This window comes from Rousettus aegyptiacus, unplaced genomic scaffold (assembly GCF_014176215.1).
Source record: "Rousettus aegyptiacus isolate mRouAeg1 unplaced genomic scaffold, mRouAeg1.p scaffold_m13_p_6, whole genome shotgun sequence".
Classification (NCBI taxonomy): Eukaryota; Metazoa; Chordata; class Mammalia; order Chiroptera; family Pteropodidae; genus Rousettus; species Rousettus aegyptiacus.
Window position 1 is genome coordinate 77,985,162 of NW_023416309.1, and position 15,878 is coordinate 78,001,039.

General features: G+C 44.6%; 1 protein-coding gene across 4 annotated transcripts in view; it reads left to right on the top strand.

Annotated features, from left to right (window-relative positions):
- The window catches only part of PITPNA (phosphatidylinositol transfer protein alpha), a 35,997-nt gene that overhangs the window by 576 nt on the left and 19,543 nt on the right, over window positions 1-15,878 (top strand). For 2 of the 4 annotated variants that reach the window (XM_036223734.1, XM_036223732.1), the window contains exons 2-6: window positions 3,418-3,448; window positions 6,075-6,143; window positions 8,016-8,161; window positions 11,348-11,439; window positions 15,520-15,527. In XM_036223734.1, the coding sequence (XP_036079627.1) occupies window positions 3,418-3,448; window positions 6,075-6,143; window positions 8,016-8,161; window positions 11,348-11,439; window positions 15,520-15,527 (346 nt within the window). The remainder of the gene's footprint in view (window positions 1-3,417; window positions 3,449-6,074; window positions 6,144-8,015; window positions 8,162-11,347; window positions 11,440-15,519; window positions 15,528-15,878) is intronic. The other 2 variants (XM_036223733.1, XM_016138952.2) reach the window with 2 other exon arrangements.

The window sequence follows — 15,878 nt, forward strand, 5'->3', positions numbered from 1 at the left end:
CGGACAAGGCATGAGGAGGGGCAGAGGGGCTTGAAAGCTCTGGATGAGATGTGAGGTGGTTCTACAGTGGGGGCTGAGGAACTAGGGGACCAGCTAGAACTGCCCGTGTGGCTGAGAGGACCAGCAGAAGAGGGAGGAGTTGTCTCATGGGTTGAGAAACAGTTAGACAAGGGCAGGCAGGGTCGGTGGGCTATTCAGTGGTGGAGAGAGATTTGGGGGCTGCATAATACTGAGGAAGTTGGAATGCTGGAAAAGATTGCTGAGGGGAACCTGGAGCACAAGTGGCTCTGCTTTAGGCATCAGGGGAAGGACTGTAATAAGTGGACGCAGGAAAAGGGTTCAGGAGTCAAGGCCAGGCTCAGTTGACAGGGGAAGGGACTAAAGAGGTAGCAGAGGGGACTGGTGGCATGACGTGATGCCCAAGTGGTAGGTACAAAGGAGGAGATAATGGAGGGAAAGCTCAGGGGTTTTGCTTGCGACTTGAGATCACTTGGATGAGGAGTCCAGAAAATATTGGGCAGGGGCTGAAGTGATATGGGGGAGTGATGGTGATGGAGAAGGCCAGGATATTACCAGGGTAGAAGACAGTTGGGGAGAATGTTTGTCAATAAATATAAGAATTATTGGAGTGGGGTTGGGGGGTAGGGCAGCCCATCTCTAGGGAATTCTCAATCTTAGTGCAGAGATGGGGAATTGCTTTGAGGAATTGAGGAGGTTCCCATAAAGCCATTAATTGAGAAAAGACAGTGAACGGTAAGGGAGTTCTAGAGTAGTGACTAGGGGTGGGCAACTAGTGACTTCTGGGAGGAGCTGCAGGGAGACAGGCTTGTTCCTGAAGTCCAGGGGATTGGGTGGATGACAGGTGGGGGTGTTTAGATTGCTAAATCTTTCAAATGTGAGGTGACTTACCTCTGAAGCTCATGGTTCCAAGGAAACATCTTGGGATGTTTTTGTTTTCCTTTCCAAAGAGGAGAGATTGGATTTATATGTGCAGAATTTACAGTAAAACTGTGCTTCCCTGGAGGGGAGGGCAGGTGGGCAGCATTGGGCCAGAAGCCCAGGAATTCTGGAAGTGGGAGATATCCAAGTAGAGAGCAACTGGTGGAACTCACTTGGTAGCCAAGAAGGTGTGCAGAGGGCTGTTTCCATTTTCTCAATGAAAGCACTTTGCCCCATCCCATCTGACTTGCTCCTTGGAGGCATAGCGTGGACCTTTGGATAAGAAATTCAGGGAGCAGAAATTCAAGTGTCATCCCAGCTTGACACCTAATTTGAAGTGCATTATTTTGAAGGCCCTCTACCTTTATTTCATGACATCTGGTCTGATATTGATGCAGCTAGAACTCAGAGCTTTGTGTGGTGAGGAGGAAGAACCTGGGGATGCCAACAGGAGGAGAGTATGGTGCACTTTAGATTCTAATCTCGACTGTCCAGATGAAAGGCTTTTCCCATTCTCCTGATCTTTTTTTCTATTCCCAGACAAATCCTGGAGTCTAGAAATCTGTAGTTTTGTAAAGAAGGTCAGACAGGAAAGGGAAGGGACCTTCAGAAGAGATCTGAGTGAGTTTTGAAGAGAGGTCTTCCCTTCCCATTCTTTGTTTTCCTCCCCTTGAAGCCTGCCAGGGATACAGAACCTTGGCATCTGCATTTCCTTCCTGCCTAACTTGTGGCCTGTGCGTGTGCAAGCACATGTTTTTATCCCTGGACGGGGGACATATAGAGGGGTATTTAAGACACTTGGCTGTGGCTGCAGCGTTGCAGCTCTTGGAAGGGTACGAATGAAGGTCACACTGAAGTGAGAGCTCCAGACTTAGCCCAGCACTGCCTCTGTGGCCCTATCCTTTGGAATTACACCCTATTGCTGCTAGAGTGGTTTTGCTCCCAAGGAGTCAGGGAGAAATGTCTGGGTGTGCAGCTGTAATGTAAGCATCCTCAGAGCATCCTGTCAGGAACTGGCTGATGCTCATTTCTTTTGGAGGGGAGACTTGGTGCCCACCCAGGTCTGAAGGTTGCCCTTGTTGATTTTTTTGACACTTCCTCTAACAGGATTCTCCTTGATTTATTTCTGCAAATTCTTGGATGTGATTTTTACTGCTGTTCTTGAAGATAAAAGGCTGATTGTTTTCTAGGAAGTTTTTACTGAGCGTGCTGTAATTTTGGCCTTCAAGTTGGAAGTATTTTTCTGCATTGTCGGCTTTCTCTAATGGGAGGAGAGTGTTAGTGGCAGCATCCAATAACCTGCAGGATTTACGTTATTTGAGTCATTCTGGAGGAGGGGAGTTAGCAGACAGTAAAGCCTTGGAGCCCATTTTGTTTTTCCTGCTACTTTTCTGCCAGGTGCTTTGCCTATAGTGTAATGTTTTTCTCAGACCCTTTTGTGTGCTACCTGGGGGATCTTTGTGGGACTAAAAAATAGTGAGAGGACTATTTATCATCCTGGAGCAAGGGTCCTGGTTGGTGGAACCACTACACAGGACAGATAGCATAGCAGCTCATGCTTCATCAAGCACAAAAGATACAGGAGGCTCCAGGGGGTTCCAGCTACGGTCTGGGAACTGACAGCCTCAGCTTGGGAACTAGCTTGATATATATGAATACCACCAAGCGTTTTTGTCTCACCCCGCTGACCTCACAGTTTTGAACTGGGAATTGGCTGTAGCCACCTGGAGGAGTATTGTTAGCCCTGTGGAATTCTGAACAGTGTGGAGACTTTGCTGGCCATGGTTTCTCTGTCAGGTTTTTGGTGGTACCTCCAACAATTGGTAGTCATTGAAATGGAAAAAGAAAAGACAGTGATCAGTTGGGGTGCCTTTGGTCAGCTTCTGGAGGTTAGGACACAAGTTGGGTGTCCTCTCTTGGTGGCTTTATGGTAGTAGCTTGTATTATAATATCTTGTCCCAGAGCAGAAATGGTTGGTACATGTTCTTAGAGTGATTAAAGATTCCAAGGAGCTTTGCCCCTTCCTAGCCTTTCACCTTGAGGGTTGTTGTTGGGAGGTTGGGTCCACAAAGGTGTAAATCCCCAGGGCCTGATTCTTTGGGTCTGAATCCTCATCTTGGCTTCAGAGTTTACAGGGGGTGGGTCCTCCTGTGTTAACCAATCTGTTTCACTAGATTCGTTGGCAAGTTTTGGTGGGGAAGATAGTGGAGGAGAGGGAGAAGATAGTTCCAAATGTGTCAGAGGCCTGAGAAGTAGCTCATTGGGGAACAGGTGTGTACTGAATCACAGGGCTCTAACTGGGATGCTAGAAGGGAACAGAACATCCTAGCCTCGAAGCACTCAGGGTCATTTTCTGCTGGGTTTCTGACAGTTTCTGTCATGTGCAACAAAATGTTTAATACTATTCTAAGGTGATGCTTTAAGAGCCTTGGGCAGGTTTCAGAGCCTGAAGTTGATACTGTTTTCCCTCTCTTGTAGTCGAGTCATCCTGCCGGTGTCAGTAGATGAGGTAAGTCCTTCTTCTTTCATCTTTTTTGCCATAATTGTATATAATTGCTCATGACCGTTAGCTAAGTTGGGCTCCAAGTGGCTCAAACTCTTTGTATGGTTTCCATGTTTGTTCTAACATAGAGATGATCAGTGCTCAATGTGAATTTTCCTGGAGCCACTTTCAGTTGAAGGAAGGCACTTACTTTGTATATCTGGGCAACTGTGTGACCTGCCTCAAGCTGTTGGCATAGTGGGTGTCTGAAGAGAGAGACTAAACCAGCTCCCTTTACCTGCTGGGACTGTGCCTATTTAGGGACATGTTATTGAGGGGACTGAGTATGTGCATACCTGGGATCTCCACAACTTGACTGGGAAGTGTGCATGGCTCTCTCCTTTGTGCAACAAACCAGCAGGGCAGTAGATTTCTCAGGCCTTCCCTAGCTACACTCTAGGTAACTGCTGAGAAGACCAAGGCCCAGAACTCTCCTTTTACGGAGGGCGGGGAATAACAAATGGGCTTGGCTCGCCTTGCCTTGTCCTTTTATGGTTCTTGGGCCTTATGTCTCTGTCTATGGGGATCTGGCAGGATTTGCCACAAGAAGGTTCATAGGCCATGCTGACTCAGACTTGGTCTCTTGGACAGCAGAGAACTGTCACAGAACCTCCCTTGTCCCACCCTTTCTCTGAACTTCCTCCACTTTCCTTTCTTGGCACAGCCTTTTTCTTCGCTTCCTTCTGAATCCAGAGCCTCCCACCTCCATTCCAGCTTCCAGTTAAGCTCAAGTTTGGGTGAAGTTTGTCAGCCAGTATAGTACCCTCAGTCATTCTCTTTCCTACAGTATCAGCATGAAACTCCTATGATAACTTCCAATCTGTTCCAAATATGAAATTGTCCTTTGAAAAATGAAATGAGGCCAACAGAACCTGCAGCACACTTTAAATGAGACAAGTATCCAAGCTTTTTGAACTACCCCCCTGCCCAAGAAGGGTGGAAAGGCATTGGCCCCCTAGAGGATAAGAGCTGCAGAGACCTGGGGGAGGGAGCCAGAGAAGGGCCTCAAAGATGATCCGGGAATTCTGGGAAAGAAAGATAAGAGAAACAAAACTGGAGAAGTTGGGGAAAGAGAATGATGGATAGATGCTGTGATCCCTAGAGGCACCTGAGATGTATCTGAGGCCTGGGAACCCCATGCTTGAGCTGACAAGTGTTGGGTTGGGGGACCTTGTTAACCTACCTCCTTTGGGGGCCTTGCTGTTTTTGTGAAAAATAGTAAGTGATGACTTTCCAAAACAGGAGGGCAAGCAGGAAGGCCCAGTCTGTATCTTGCCATGAAACTCAGCTCCTGGCGGTCTGATGACTCCCTCTCTGCTGTATAGCATAATTCCACTACCCTACCTTCACCCGCAGTCAGGAAGCTGTCTCCAGGAACTCGACAGTACTTCAGTGTGGCATTTAGGGCTGACACGGATCTTTTCACAGGGAGTTTCTTGATAGAATGAGGGGTGGGAATGTCTCTAAGAAGTATGGCAGACCCAGGAGGGCCAGCACTGTCTGGAGCCCTCTTGTCTGCTCTGCAGTAAGGCTGGAGGGGCCAGAACACTGATTGCTTATGACCAAGAATGGAAGGAAAGGGGAACTGACCTTGAGAGCATCTGAGATTGGAGGTTTTTAGCTTGTATTTTTTTTGTTTTGTTTTGTTTTCAGCATTGAGGAAGTAGTCTAAGTAGGAGCTAGGGAAGTAAGCACTGGTTAGAATTCACCTGTCTGCCTGGTTATGGTTAATCTGGTCTCAGCTAGAAACTGCTGATGAGAAAGAAGTGCATAGCCTGGAGCTGCTCTTTTGATGGCTTGAGCCTTACCTCCAGAAAATCAGAAAATCTTAAATAGGAGACTGAAGAAGAAACAAGTAATGATCAACCTTCTCAGAGTCTTTATCAATAACCCTGTCCTGACTCATGGTTCCCGTGGGAACAGCCCAGTGTCATGTGACTGTTGGATTCACTTCCTAATTGGAGTCCATGATTTGAGGCCCTCAGAACTTTCTGATTTAGGGGGAAAAGAGAAGAAAGAGAAAAGAGAAAACCATGTCTTTATAACCATCCTGATAGCCCTAATCAATATTTTGAAGTGGAATTAGCTTCTGGCTGGCCAGAACCTTTAGCCAGCCTAACATTGTTCAGGGTTTGTAGGCATTCTGCAGCAGAGCAAGAAAGCCCTGCCTGTTTGGCATGGGTGTGTCCACCAGTGGTTCCTGGCTCAGGCTGGCTCACCTTGTATTGTGGGCAGGGCTGTTTTACTTGTCATTTCTAGAGATGCATGGCATCATCCCCCTAGAGTAACTGGCCTGACAGGGACATGGATAGGACCAATAGCTGTGCTGGTTTTCATGACATGTTTCATGTCAGTATTTCAGACCCACTCACTCCATCTTCCTGGGCTCCCACTCCCAGATTGCCAAAGTGGTGGAGTCTCTGTGTTTTTAGCTGAGTGTCTTAATTCTTTGGGACAAGGGAATAAATCTCGAAGGCAGGGAGCAATGTCTTAGGCTCGAGGTGGCATGGAACCCGTCTCCTCAGGACTCTTTATTTGATATAATGGTCTCACCTCCACCCCATCTGAATCTGGCTGCTTTCTGCTTTCCCAGGGTGTGGAGCCGCTGTGCCAGAGGGAACCCTCTGACGTGGAAAGTATCCCTCACTTGTCGCTTGTGGAGGCCAGTTTTACTTACCCCTTTGGATTAACAAAACTGCCTTCACTTGTCTCATTGGGATTAAAGGATCAGAATATCAAGAGAGATTAAAGGGGGAAGATGCCAGCCCAATAGACTGATCCTCTTAGAGCTTGCCCTCTGATTCCTGCAGCTGAAGAGGAACCAGTGAAGGGGATTAGTCTCTGCCTGGAGCCCCATCCCCAGGCAGCACCACCAGCCGGCATCAGCATCGCAGTCTCCACACCAGGCCCTTTCCCTAGCCTGACCTTTAGGATTGCTGAGTCAGTGGTTGGATGTTCTTATGACTTCTCTGAAACGGAATTACTGCTTCTTCCTAGGAATCCCTGGCTCAACCAAACCCTGACCCACTTGATACAGTTTTCCTGTGTGCCTCAGGTAGTGGGTGGCCATGGAAAGGCACAGGGATAGCTGGGGCTCCATGGGGGCATTGAGGCAACACTGATGTTGCTCTGGATTAGCAAGGTCAAGATGACTGGCTGTCACCCAGATGTTCCTCTTTATGGGATTAAGTGAGACTTGGTTGTTTGCCTGGGCCTTTCCTTGGCATTTTGTGCTGGGATTTTGCTTTGGAAGTCAGGGCTCTTTCAGCTTCATGGCAAACAGTAAATTGTCCTAGTCTGCTGCTGCTTCGCCTTCCGTACTTCGCCCAGAAATTTCCCTGTATTGCTTAGGAAGCTGCCTGCTGAGTCAGGTAGACTTTCAAGTTTGAGGTGAAACAGTCCTGGAAGCTGCCTCTGCTCCTTGCTCATGCAGGCAGTGGTTTAAGTAGCAGCTGCCCAGAGACACAGACTCTGTTTTGGTCTCAAAGGGGAAAAAAAAAAATAACGCTCTTATCTTTCACTCCTGGGAGTACCTGGATCTTGGGGAGGGGGCATAGAGGGTGAGGAAAACCTGTATCTCCCCCACAACATATTGAGTAATCAAGTTCCTTATTCTCTTACTCTCTAAATTATTGTGCCTGCTTCATACTGGCAGTGACAGGGAAAAGACATCCTCTGGTACAGATGTAACCTCCTGCATTAACTGTTCCTTTTTATTCTCTTTTCATCTTATTTTTCCTTTCAGACAGCTTCCCTCAGAGAGAAGGGAGCAGAAGGGCCAAGCCTGGGCACTGACCAGGTCGTTGGCTCTAACACTGAGTTGTCCTGAGGGGTCAGAGGAGGCCAGTGATCTTGACTGGTGACTTGATAGGGTGGCATGTGACCCAAATAAAGGAAAACTAGGCTTTTGCCATCTAGTAAGTGCCAACGCAGAAGGTGTACGCAGCCAGCACAGACCGTGGGGTAGGAATCTGTGCTATCTAATATGGAAAGCAGGGAACTTGCTTCAGCCCCGTCAGGAATCTGGAAAGTATTAGGAGGCCTGGTTATCTACAAGACTGTCTTCTGAGCTGCTGGCAGGGTGAGGAGCAAATAGATGAGCCAGTTGTACAGCAGAGGTGGATTTCACAGCACTGGATAACTTTCTTTGACAAGAAGTCATGTCTTAGGATTTGTTTAAATGAATGGGATAAATAGACGTCTAGTAACTAACCCAGATCTTGTTTTGGAGTCTTCATAGCAGAGGCAGAGCCAGGACAAAATCTACCTTGGACTCTATAATCTGTTTTCTGGATGGTGGTGTGAAAATGGGAAGGATGAAAGTAAACACATCTGATGGCTAAAGAGAGGCCATGCAGCATTCTCAGTCGCTTTGAGTGGATTTGGGCACAGCCCCATTTGAAACTTCAGAATGAGTTCTCAGATCAGGGGACCCCAGAGTGATGTGATTGGAATTGTTACCAGCAACGGGACTATGTGTAACTGTTGAGAAGATTCTGCGTTGGCAATAACTCCCGTCTCCCTGTTCCTTTAGTATCAAGTAGGACAGCTGTATTCTGTGGCTGAAGCCAGCAAAAATGAAACGGGTGGTGGTGAAGGCGTGGAGGTCCTGGTGAACGAACCGTATGAGAAGGATGGTGAGAAAGGCCAGTACACACACAAGATCTACCACTTACAGAGGTATGTGGCTATACAGCAGAGCTGAAAGGTGGCCTAATTTCGAAGTGGAGATAATGGTTAATTGGGGGTGTTTTCAGGTTATGAGCTGGTTGCTCAGGTTGCTTCACCTGTGAGAGCGGGTGTAGGTGGTAATACTTCTTTGTTCATTTGAAGGTTTTGTAGGTTTTTTGTTTATTATTTTATTTTTTTTAAATAAAAATAATATTTGCCCCACTAGGCTCCCAGTTTCCAGAGGTGATAGTGTTTAGTTTCTTGTGGACTCATCCCACAGTAATGCTCTTGTCTGTGAGTATAGAAGAGCGTGCGTGCGTGTGCATGCGGGTGTGTGTGTGTGTGTGTGTGTGTAGATGGGTGTTCATTTCCTTTATTATTATCTTACATAGATGGGATTATACTAATACATACTATTCTTGACTTTGCTCTTTTGTTACTTATCATGCCATATCTTTCTTTCACTTTTAGGATATTTGGCCTCATTCTTTTGAAGTACACATAGTATTATTTTGTATAGATAATGCTGTAAGTTGTTTCACCAGGCCTCTCTTGATGTATGTTTATAGTCATTTCCAGATGTTTACATACAGCACTGCAGTAAAACTCTTGCATAAATCTTTTGATGTACTTTTGTGTGTAAATCAAAATAAATGTTCCTAAAAGTGCAATTGCTGGGTCAGGTAGTATTTTAAATTTTGATATTGTAAAATTAGCTACCAGAGAAATTTTCGGTACCTCTCTTTGGGTCAAAGACATAAATCTTTAAATATTTGAACTGATTTGTGTACCAAAATCCATAGCAAACCACACAAATGTTCTGAATCCCTAACCAAAACAGTAATATTTCTGCAAATTCTTGAGCTGACCCAAAGCGTGTTGAAAGCAACATATACCAGCTTGAAGGGAAGTTGCACTGAGCTAGTTTCAGAAACTATTCAGAACTTGCAAAAATAAACCTGAATATATTTTTTTAATTGTGTTAAAATATACTTAACACAAAATTCACCATTTTTACCATTTTAAGTGTACAGTTCAATGGCATTAAGTACATCCCACATTGCTGTACAGCTTAAACCCAAGTCTTAATTTCTAGTCACCAAACTAAACTAAAATCAGTTTCATCTTCACTGGATAAAATCTCTGATTTAATGTAGTCTGCTGCTCTGGAGATGTAAAAGTACTAGCCCAGATAGGGCCAGGATTTTATGAGTGCTGGAGCCAGGAGGAGAGCAACACTGTGAAGCAGGAGGTGGGGAACTCTCATCGTGATCCCATTTCCTTGCCAGTGTGCTTTTTCCTCCAAGCCTCTTCATCCTCCTCTATCCCTGCTCTAGCTGACTGCCAACCAGTCTTTGCTGAGCCATTAACAGTTGATTACAACAAGGCTCAAGATGTATGTCAACTGTAATTGAAAAATAAATTTAGAAAGTAAAAAAATAAATAAGAATTGAGATATACCTTCCCCATGGTTTCATTTGTATTTTTTTTAGAGAGGATTTTGAAAGAGATAGTGAGGTTAGTAGAAGGAGCCATTTGGTTCCTCAAGACTCATTTGGTCCAACCGGAGATGCAGAAAGGAGGTCTGTAGGACCTTTCTTATCCTCTTGCTTACAAGAGGGGGTATCAACTTTGAGCTGCTTCCACTACTCTTTCCTTAACCGCAAACACCCAACTGCCAAAAAAAAAAAAAAAAAAAAAGAAAAGGAAAAGAAAAAAAACCATGCTGAATGCCACAACCATAAAAACCAAAGCCTTCCTGTCATCCATCTAGTTGCCCCAGTCAGAAACATGGGTTCATCACCACCCTCTTCCTCATCCCTTATATCAAATCAAGTTCTGTTGACTCCATCTCTATATCTGGTACCTCCAATCTTCCTATTTTCTTCTATCATCTCTTGCCTTGATTACTATAGTAGCTCCTAACTGGTCATGCTTTCCAGTTCTTGTACAATTTTGGGTGTTCTGTACAGAAGACAGAGCTGTTGCTCCCCAGCTTAAAAGCTATAGATGGCTTCCCTTTGCCCTCAGGATGAAGTCCATAGTCTTTGATGTAACTTATAAGATCTATTATGACCCATCCTCTTCAGACTCTCATGTATTCCCCACCACATACTCAGAACTTCTCTCTCCCACCACCTCTTCTCACCCCACTCCTATCCTTTTATCTAGCTCAGTCGTACTCACTCTCTATGTTCATTTAATCCTCCCAGAGGAGCCTCCTCATGCACCATGCCTCCCACACCATGTTCCCACAGTGCTCTGCCTCCCAGAGCCTTGTGCCGTCCCATTATGGCAACACTCACAGTGTTGTCCTCTGCTTGGTTAGTTATCCTCCCCACTAGAATGTAAGCTCCTTGAGGGCATGAGGCATGTATGTCTGTGTGGTTTCTATATGTATCCCACTGCTTGGCACATGGAAATACTTACTAAATGAGTGTTGCAGTGAGTAAATGACTCTTAGAGGGTTGCTCTGAGAGCTCTGAGTTAGCTCTTTACTGGGTTTAGTTCTTTGTTCTTAGACCTCAGGCCCTAAAGCTGATGAGATTGCTGGAGCCTGCTAAAGACTGCTTAGATTACCAGGTAAAAACTAAAGAGGAATATATATACCTTTAAAAAAAAAAAGGGGGCTTTAATGAACATGCTGTTCAGTAACCCAGGGTACGAAGAATTGAATTCAAGAAAATATTTTGTCCTTGGAGACAGATGGCCCTGAGGCCGTCCTCGCATCTTAAGAACTGAGAATAGCAGATCAGATCATCCTAGATTCCGTATTACAAGTTAGTTAGTCAGTTAGTCAGACTCATAAACCTGGACTCTTGGAGCTATCTCATCATTGATTGCAGTGTGTAGTACAATATACTAGGCCCAGTGAGCTCTGGAAAGAAAGCATAATGATTGCGTAATGGCTGATAAGCTGTGGCAGGTAGCCTGAGGTCTCACCTGCTGTCCTGTTTCTGGTGCGTGGTAGAGCAGGATGTGGGTGGATGTTAGTAGCCAGACAAGCTGGGGAAGAGGGGTTAGGCTCTGACAATAGCTTCTAACACACAGGAGTAACCTACTTATCTCATGGAAATTTACTTGTCAACTCCCCTTTAAAGAAGCTGGAGCTGTGGCCTGAAGAATGTGATATAAAAGCATGTTGTCTTCTAATTCTCTCCTCCATTTCTCTTCATAACCCTTTTCTCACTATAGCAAAGTGCCCACGTTTGTTAGAATGCTGGCCCCAGAGGGAGCCCTGAATATACATGAAAAAGCATGGAATGCCTACCCTTATTGCAGAACTGGTGAGTGTAGACCTGGCTAGAAGCTGGAGTTTGTGCCCACATTTGTTTTCTAGATTAAGCTAGTGGAAGGATGAGCTTTGGGATTCCTTTCAGGCTGAGACTGATGGTAAGTGTCATTGTCTAGTACAATTTGGCAGCCAGCTGGGTGGGAACCACCAAATAGTCATGGCCTAAAATGGCAGAGAACCACCCCCTTTTATTTGGGGATGGTATGATTATTTTGATTGTTTTTACTGATTAAAAAAGTAATGTTCTCTATTTAAATTTTGGAAAGTATGTACAAACAGAAGAAAATAATCACCCATGATTCTCCCATTCCTAGGTGGTCACTGTTAACAGTTTAGTGTCTTTTTTCCTAGGTTTTTTGTTTGTTTGTTTGTTTAATATTTACATATATACACATCTATAAAGTATCCAGGCACATTTTCTAGACAAATTTTGGATCATATTAATTATTAAATTGCTCAGGTTACTCAGTAAATGCAGGACCCTTTCCCTGTCACTACACAGTCGCCTGTTTTTAAACATTTATAATAGCTGCGTAGTATTCCATCGTATGAATGTACTGTGATCGTTTTAAACCACTCCCTTGTTGTTAGATACTGACATTTCCAGTTTTAAGATGATGTATATTTGTGTTTAACTTGAAAAACAGCATTGAGGCCAGTGACTCTTGAGAGAGGCAGCAATCATAGGAAAGGGCCTCTGGGGTGACCTTCCTACCCTGGGGAAGGGCCAGGCCTAGACACCAAGAAAACTTAGCAAAGGAAACATTGATACTGTTGGGGTAAAGTGGAAATAAGCCCAACTTATGATGGCAGAGGATTTAGAAACAGCTATCCCTCAAATGTGTTATATAACATACGGAGTGTACATGCCAGATTTGGATGGGGGTGGGGGGCAAGGAGCTCTGAATCAATAGCTTATGCTAAACTGGCACATTTTATAGTTAAAGGTGGGAGGGGGTAGAATTATTTTCTTAATCTTGGCCCGTCTCCTATCTGGAGTTTTTGGAAAAGAAAGATTTGAACCTCCACAGAGGTTCTATTCTATTCTATTTCTGGATTCCCTTTGAGTAGTGCATAGTGCAGACTCCTAGCTTTCCAGGATCCCTAGATCTCAAGAGCCATCTAAAAGTAGAACTCTTGGAGAGCCCAAGCTGGTACTGCCATGTTCTTAGGGGAGTTCCCTAGAGGTCCCCTAAAACGTGTGTGTAAAGTGTGTGGTCTTTTCCCCATCCAACCTATTTCTTCGTACAGACAGTCTAGCTACAGGGTCCTCCTGCCAGCCTCTGCTTACATGTACTACCCTACTTATTTGTTGGGACCTGGCACTCCCTAGATTGTATCTGATAAGGATGCTCCACCCATGTGGTCATTATCCTGTGAACCTGGGAATGAGTAAAGTCTAGTGCACAGGGTCATTGTCCTCTCCAATCCTCAGTGACTCTACACAGGTTCAAGAACCTTGTATCAGGAGATTAACAATCACTTATGGGACATGGGATGTGTGGCACTTAGAGTTTTATTGCTGTAGCTGAAAATGCAAATATTGCTATTCCCTAAGCATTGTCAGGGAGCTGTTAAATTATTAGAAAAGAAGCATGCACACACTTTCTTAAAAGACAGCATATACTGTGCCTAGGTATATCTGGTCTAGTGCCAAAGGTGAATTTTCATGATATCTAAGAGAGTTTCATTGAGCATGTGTCATAAGAACCTTAGCCAACTTTGCATAAAGGAGACAAATGGATGGCATGGACTCCTCTGTGCCTGGGTCAGGGTTCTGGATACACCGCTTATATTGACTGAGAGATGCCACTGTCCTCTATAATTCCGGGGAGTGTGCTGCAGCTGACATGGACGTTATTCTAGACACCAAATGTTCATTCACATATTGTCCTGGTCCTTGTCCAAAAGGAAAAAACAAAAGATAAAAGTAATTTCTAAATACTCCACAAAGAGGAGAAGCAGAGTGTCAGGGGAGGGAAGTTTGATTTCTTCAGCAGGTGCTGACCTCACAGTCAGAATCCACCATCATATGAAATGAATATGCTGGATCTTATATATGTTCAGTTAGATGCTTGCTCTTTTAAAATAAGAGAGATAAACAAGGAAGGCTACTTTCCAGTTTCCTCTGGGAGTTGATGGGGGGAAGATGTTAGTTCAAACATCTAAGCTTGACCTAAGTAGATCAAAGTTTGGATAAAGGAGCATGAAGTAAATTCCTCATGCTTTGGAAAGCACTAACCCTATTCTGAGTGGAAGAAAAACAGATTTGGAATACTCTACTCATTATCAGCCCTTTCTACCCTCTTATTTCTGTCTGTCTCTTTCCCCCATTACTGATAGGTTGGGATGTGAGGAGGGAGTGAGATGGGATTTGGATGGTGAATGGAAATAGAGGAAAATGAATGTTTACCCTCCTACCTCTCCCTCTAGCCTTAACCCTCAGCTGAATACAGTCTTGCTAAGCCATGGTTTTAAAGTACCTCATTAGTTTTATTTGGAGAGCCCAACTTTCCAACTACAAAGGGTTTTCTGGGACCTTTCCAGTGTGCCCAGGGTTGCAGTTTGAAGAAAAAGGAATGCTGTGAATGCAGAGGTATTTGGAGGGGCAAGGACAGCTAGAGAAGATTAGGAAAGATTGTTTAGTCACCCCAGTTGGCATTAAAGGCCACATAGGGTTATCACTCCCATAGATTTAGAAACCTGATTTGTCAGAACTGACTGAATCTGTTTCTCAGGGTCTCAAAAAGATGAATGTATGAAAACCTTATGTGTCCAATATATTAAGTTATATTGAAATACAAAATTACGGATGAAATCGGGTCTCGATTAGGGCATTCTTGCAAATTCTTCCATGTGAGAAACCAAGGTATGATAAGAATGTCAACATGTAGTAAAAATGTTCACATGCTTAAGTGTTCAGACTTTAGAGTCTGTTGATTAGCACATTATTTCCCTACAGAGGCCAGTCTAGAAGGAGAAGGTCACTTGGAGAACATGGATTCAGAATCAAGTGGTTAACTGGAGAACGTTAGTGGCTGGTGTCATCAAACTAGGCCAGCTTGACACTGCTGTCTCCACTCTTGGTATGGGGCTGCTAGAGGTACCACGTTCGCGGCCCAAGGCTCCTCCTCCCAGGACAGCACTGGAGAATTTTTGCCATACTGGCCTCTATGGACTTGTCTTCGATGGAAATTATACCCATCATTTCATTTTTGTTTAACACGATTTTCTTCAAGCTGACAACAGGGCAGTTATTTCAATAGGCCTTTTAGTTATAATTTTGTGCTTTCTTCCAAGTATCTTCCATTGGATTTGGGGGAATTACTATAGTCTCTTATGTTATTTTTATGCAAGATGGATCTTATCCCTTATATTTCAACTTCTCCTCATCTCAGTCTCAGAGGTAACCTTAGTTGCAGTTTTGGAGTTATGGGGTTTGACTGTTAGCCCCACTAACTGTCCAAACAACAATGTGACATCTATCAGAAACTGAGATAACTCCTAAATTCAGAGGGCACAGAATGATCTGGGCTATTGTCAAGAAGAGAGCTAGTCCCTTACTCAGTGACATTAGAGCCGTAGTCATTTTCTCTGATAAATAATTGAACTGTGCTTTCCGAGGGGGTCTCATTACAATGAGCAAGAGTGTAGAGGGCGAGAGGTTTGGTTACAGTGAGAGGAGGGATGCAGAAGGCAGACAGACAGCACCTGGCCTAAGTGCCTTGTCCTGTGCCCCAGGAAGCAGGGAGGACACCAGGCGATGCTTGGAGGCAGAATGGTGGATCTCAGTGCTTCAGCTCATCAAAACCAGCCCCCTTTCCTTGTCCAGCTGGAAAGAATCCTGAGGATAGTGGCATCTCTTTAATTAAATTCCAGATTTGGTCTTTGAGGATTTTTATATGATTGAAACTTGAGAGTTGGTACACCGAGGCTGGGAGGGTGACTGTGGAATAAGCCCCAGGGAGTGGAGAACTCTTTTCTACCATGGCCTCTGGGACTGAGGGGCAGATATTTATTCATTCTCATTAATCTTTTTCTCTCTTCTTTCCATGTCCTTGCCTTGGAGCAGTTATTACAGTAAGTATTTTCAGGGGAGTGGGGTGGAGTGGTTGGAATAGTAAATGATTTGTAAGAAAAGGAGAAGTAAAAGTGTAACTGCACCAGAGGTTCCTAGGTATTATCTTTCTCTTGGGTGACTTTTGGAGCTGTCGGGCTAATGCTTTCAGTCCTAAGGAGGAAGCTGTTAATTGGGAAAGTAACCTCTTGCTTTAAGCTACTTTGGCATGTGGCTTTGTAGGTTACAACGGTCAGGTCTGTGGCATCCTAGCTCTGGGTTTCACATGCACAGAATGACCCAAAGCTCTCCCCTACTCTCCCCTAGGATGTGCCTTTTCAGGGTTGTATGGAAGCTTCAGTTCAGCTGACCTA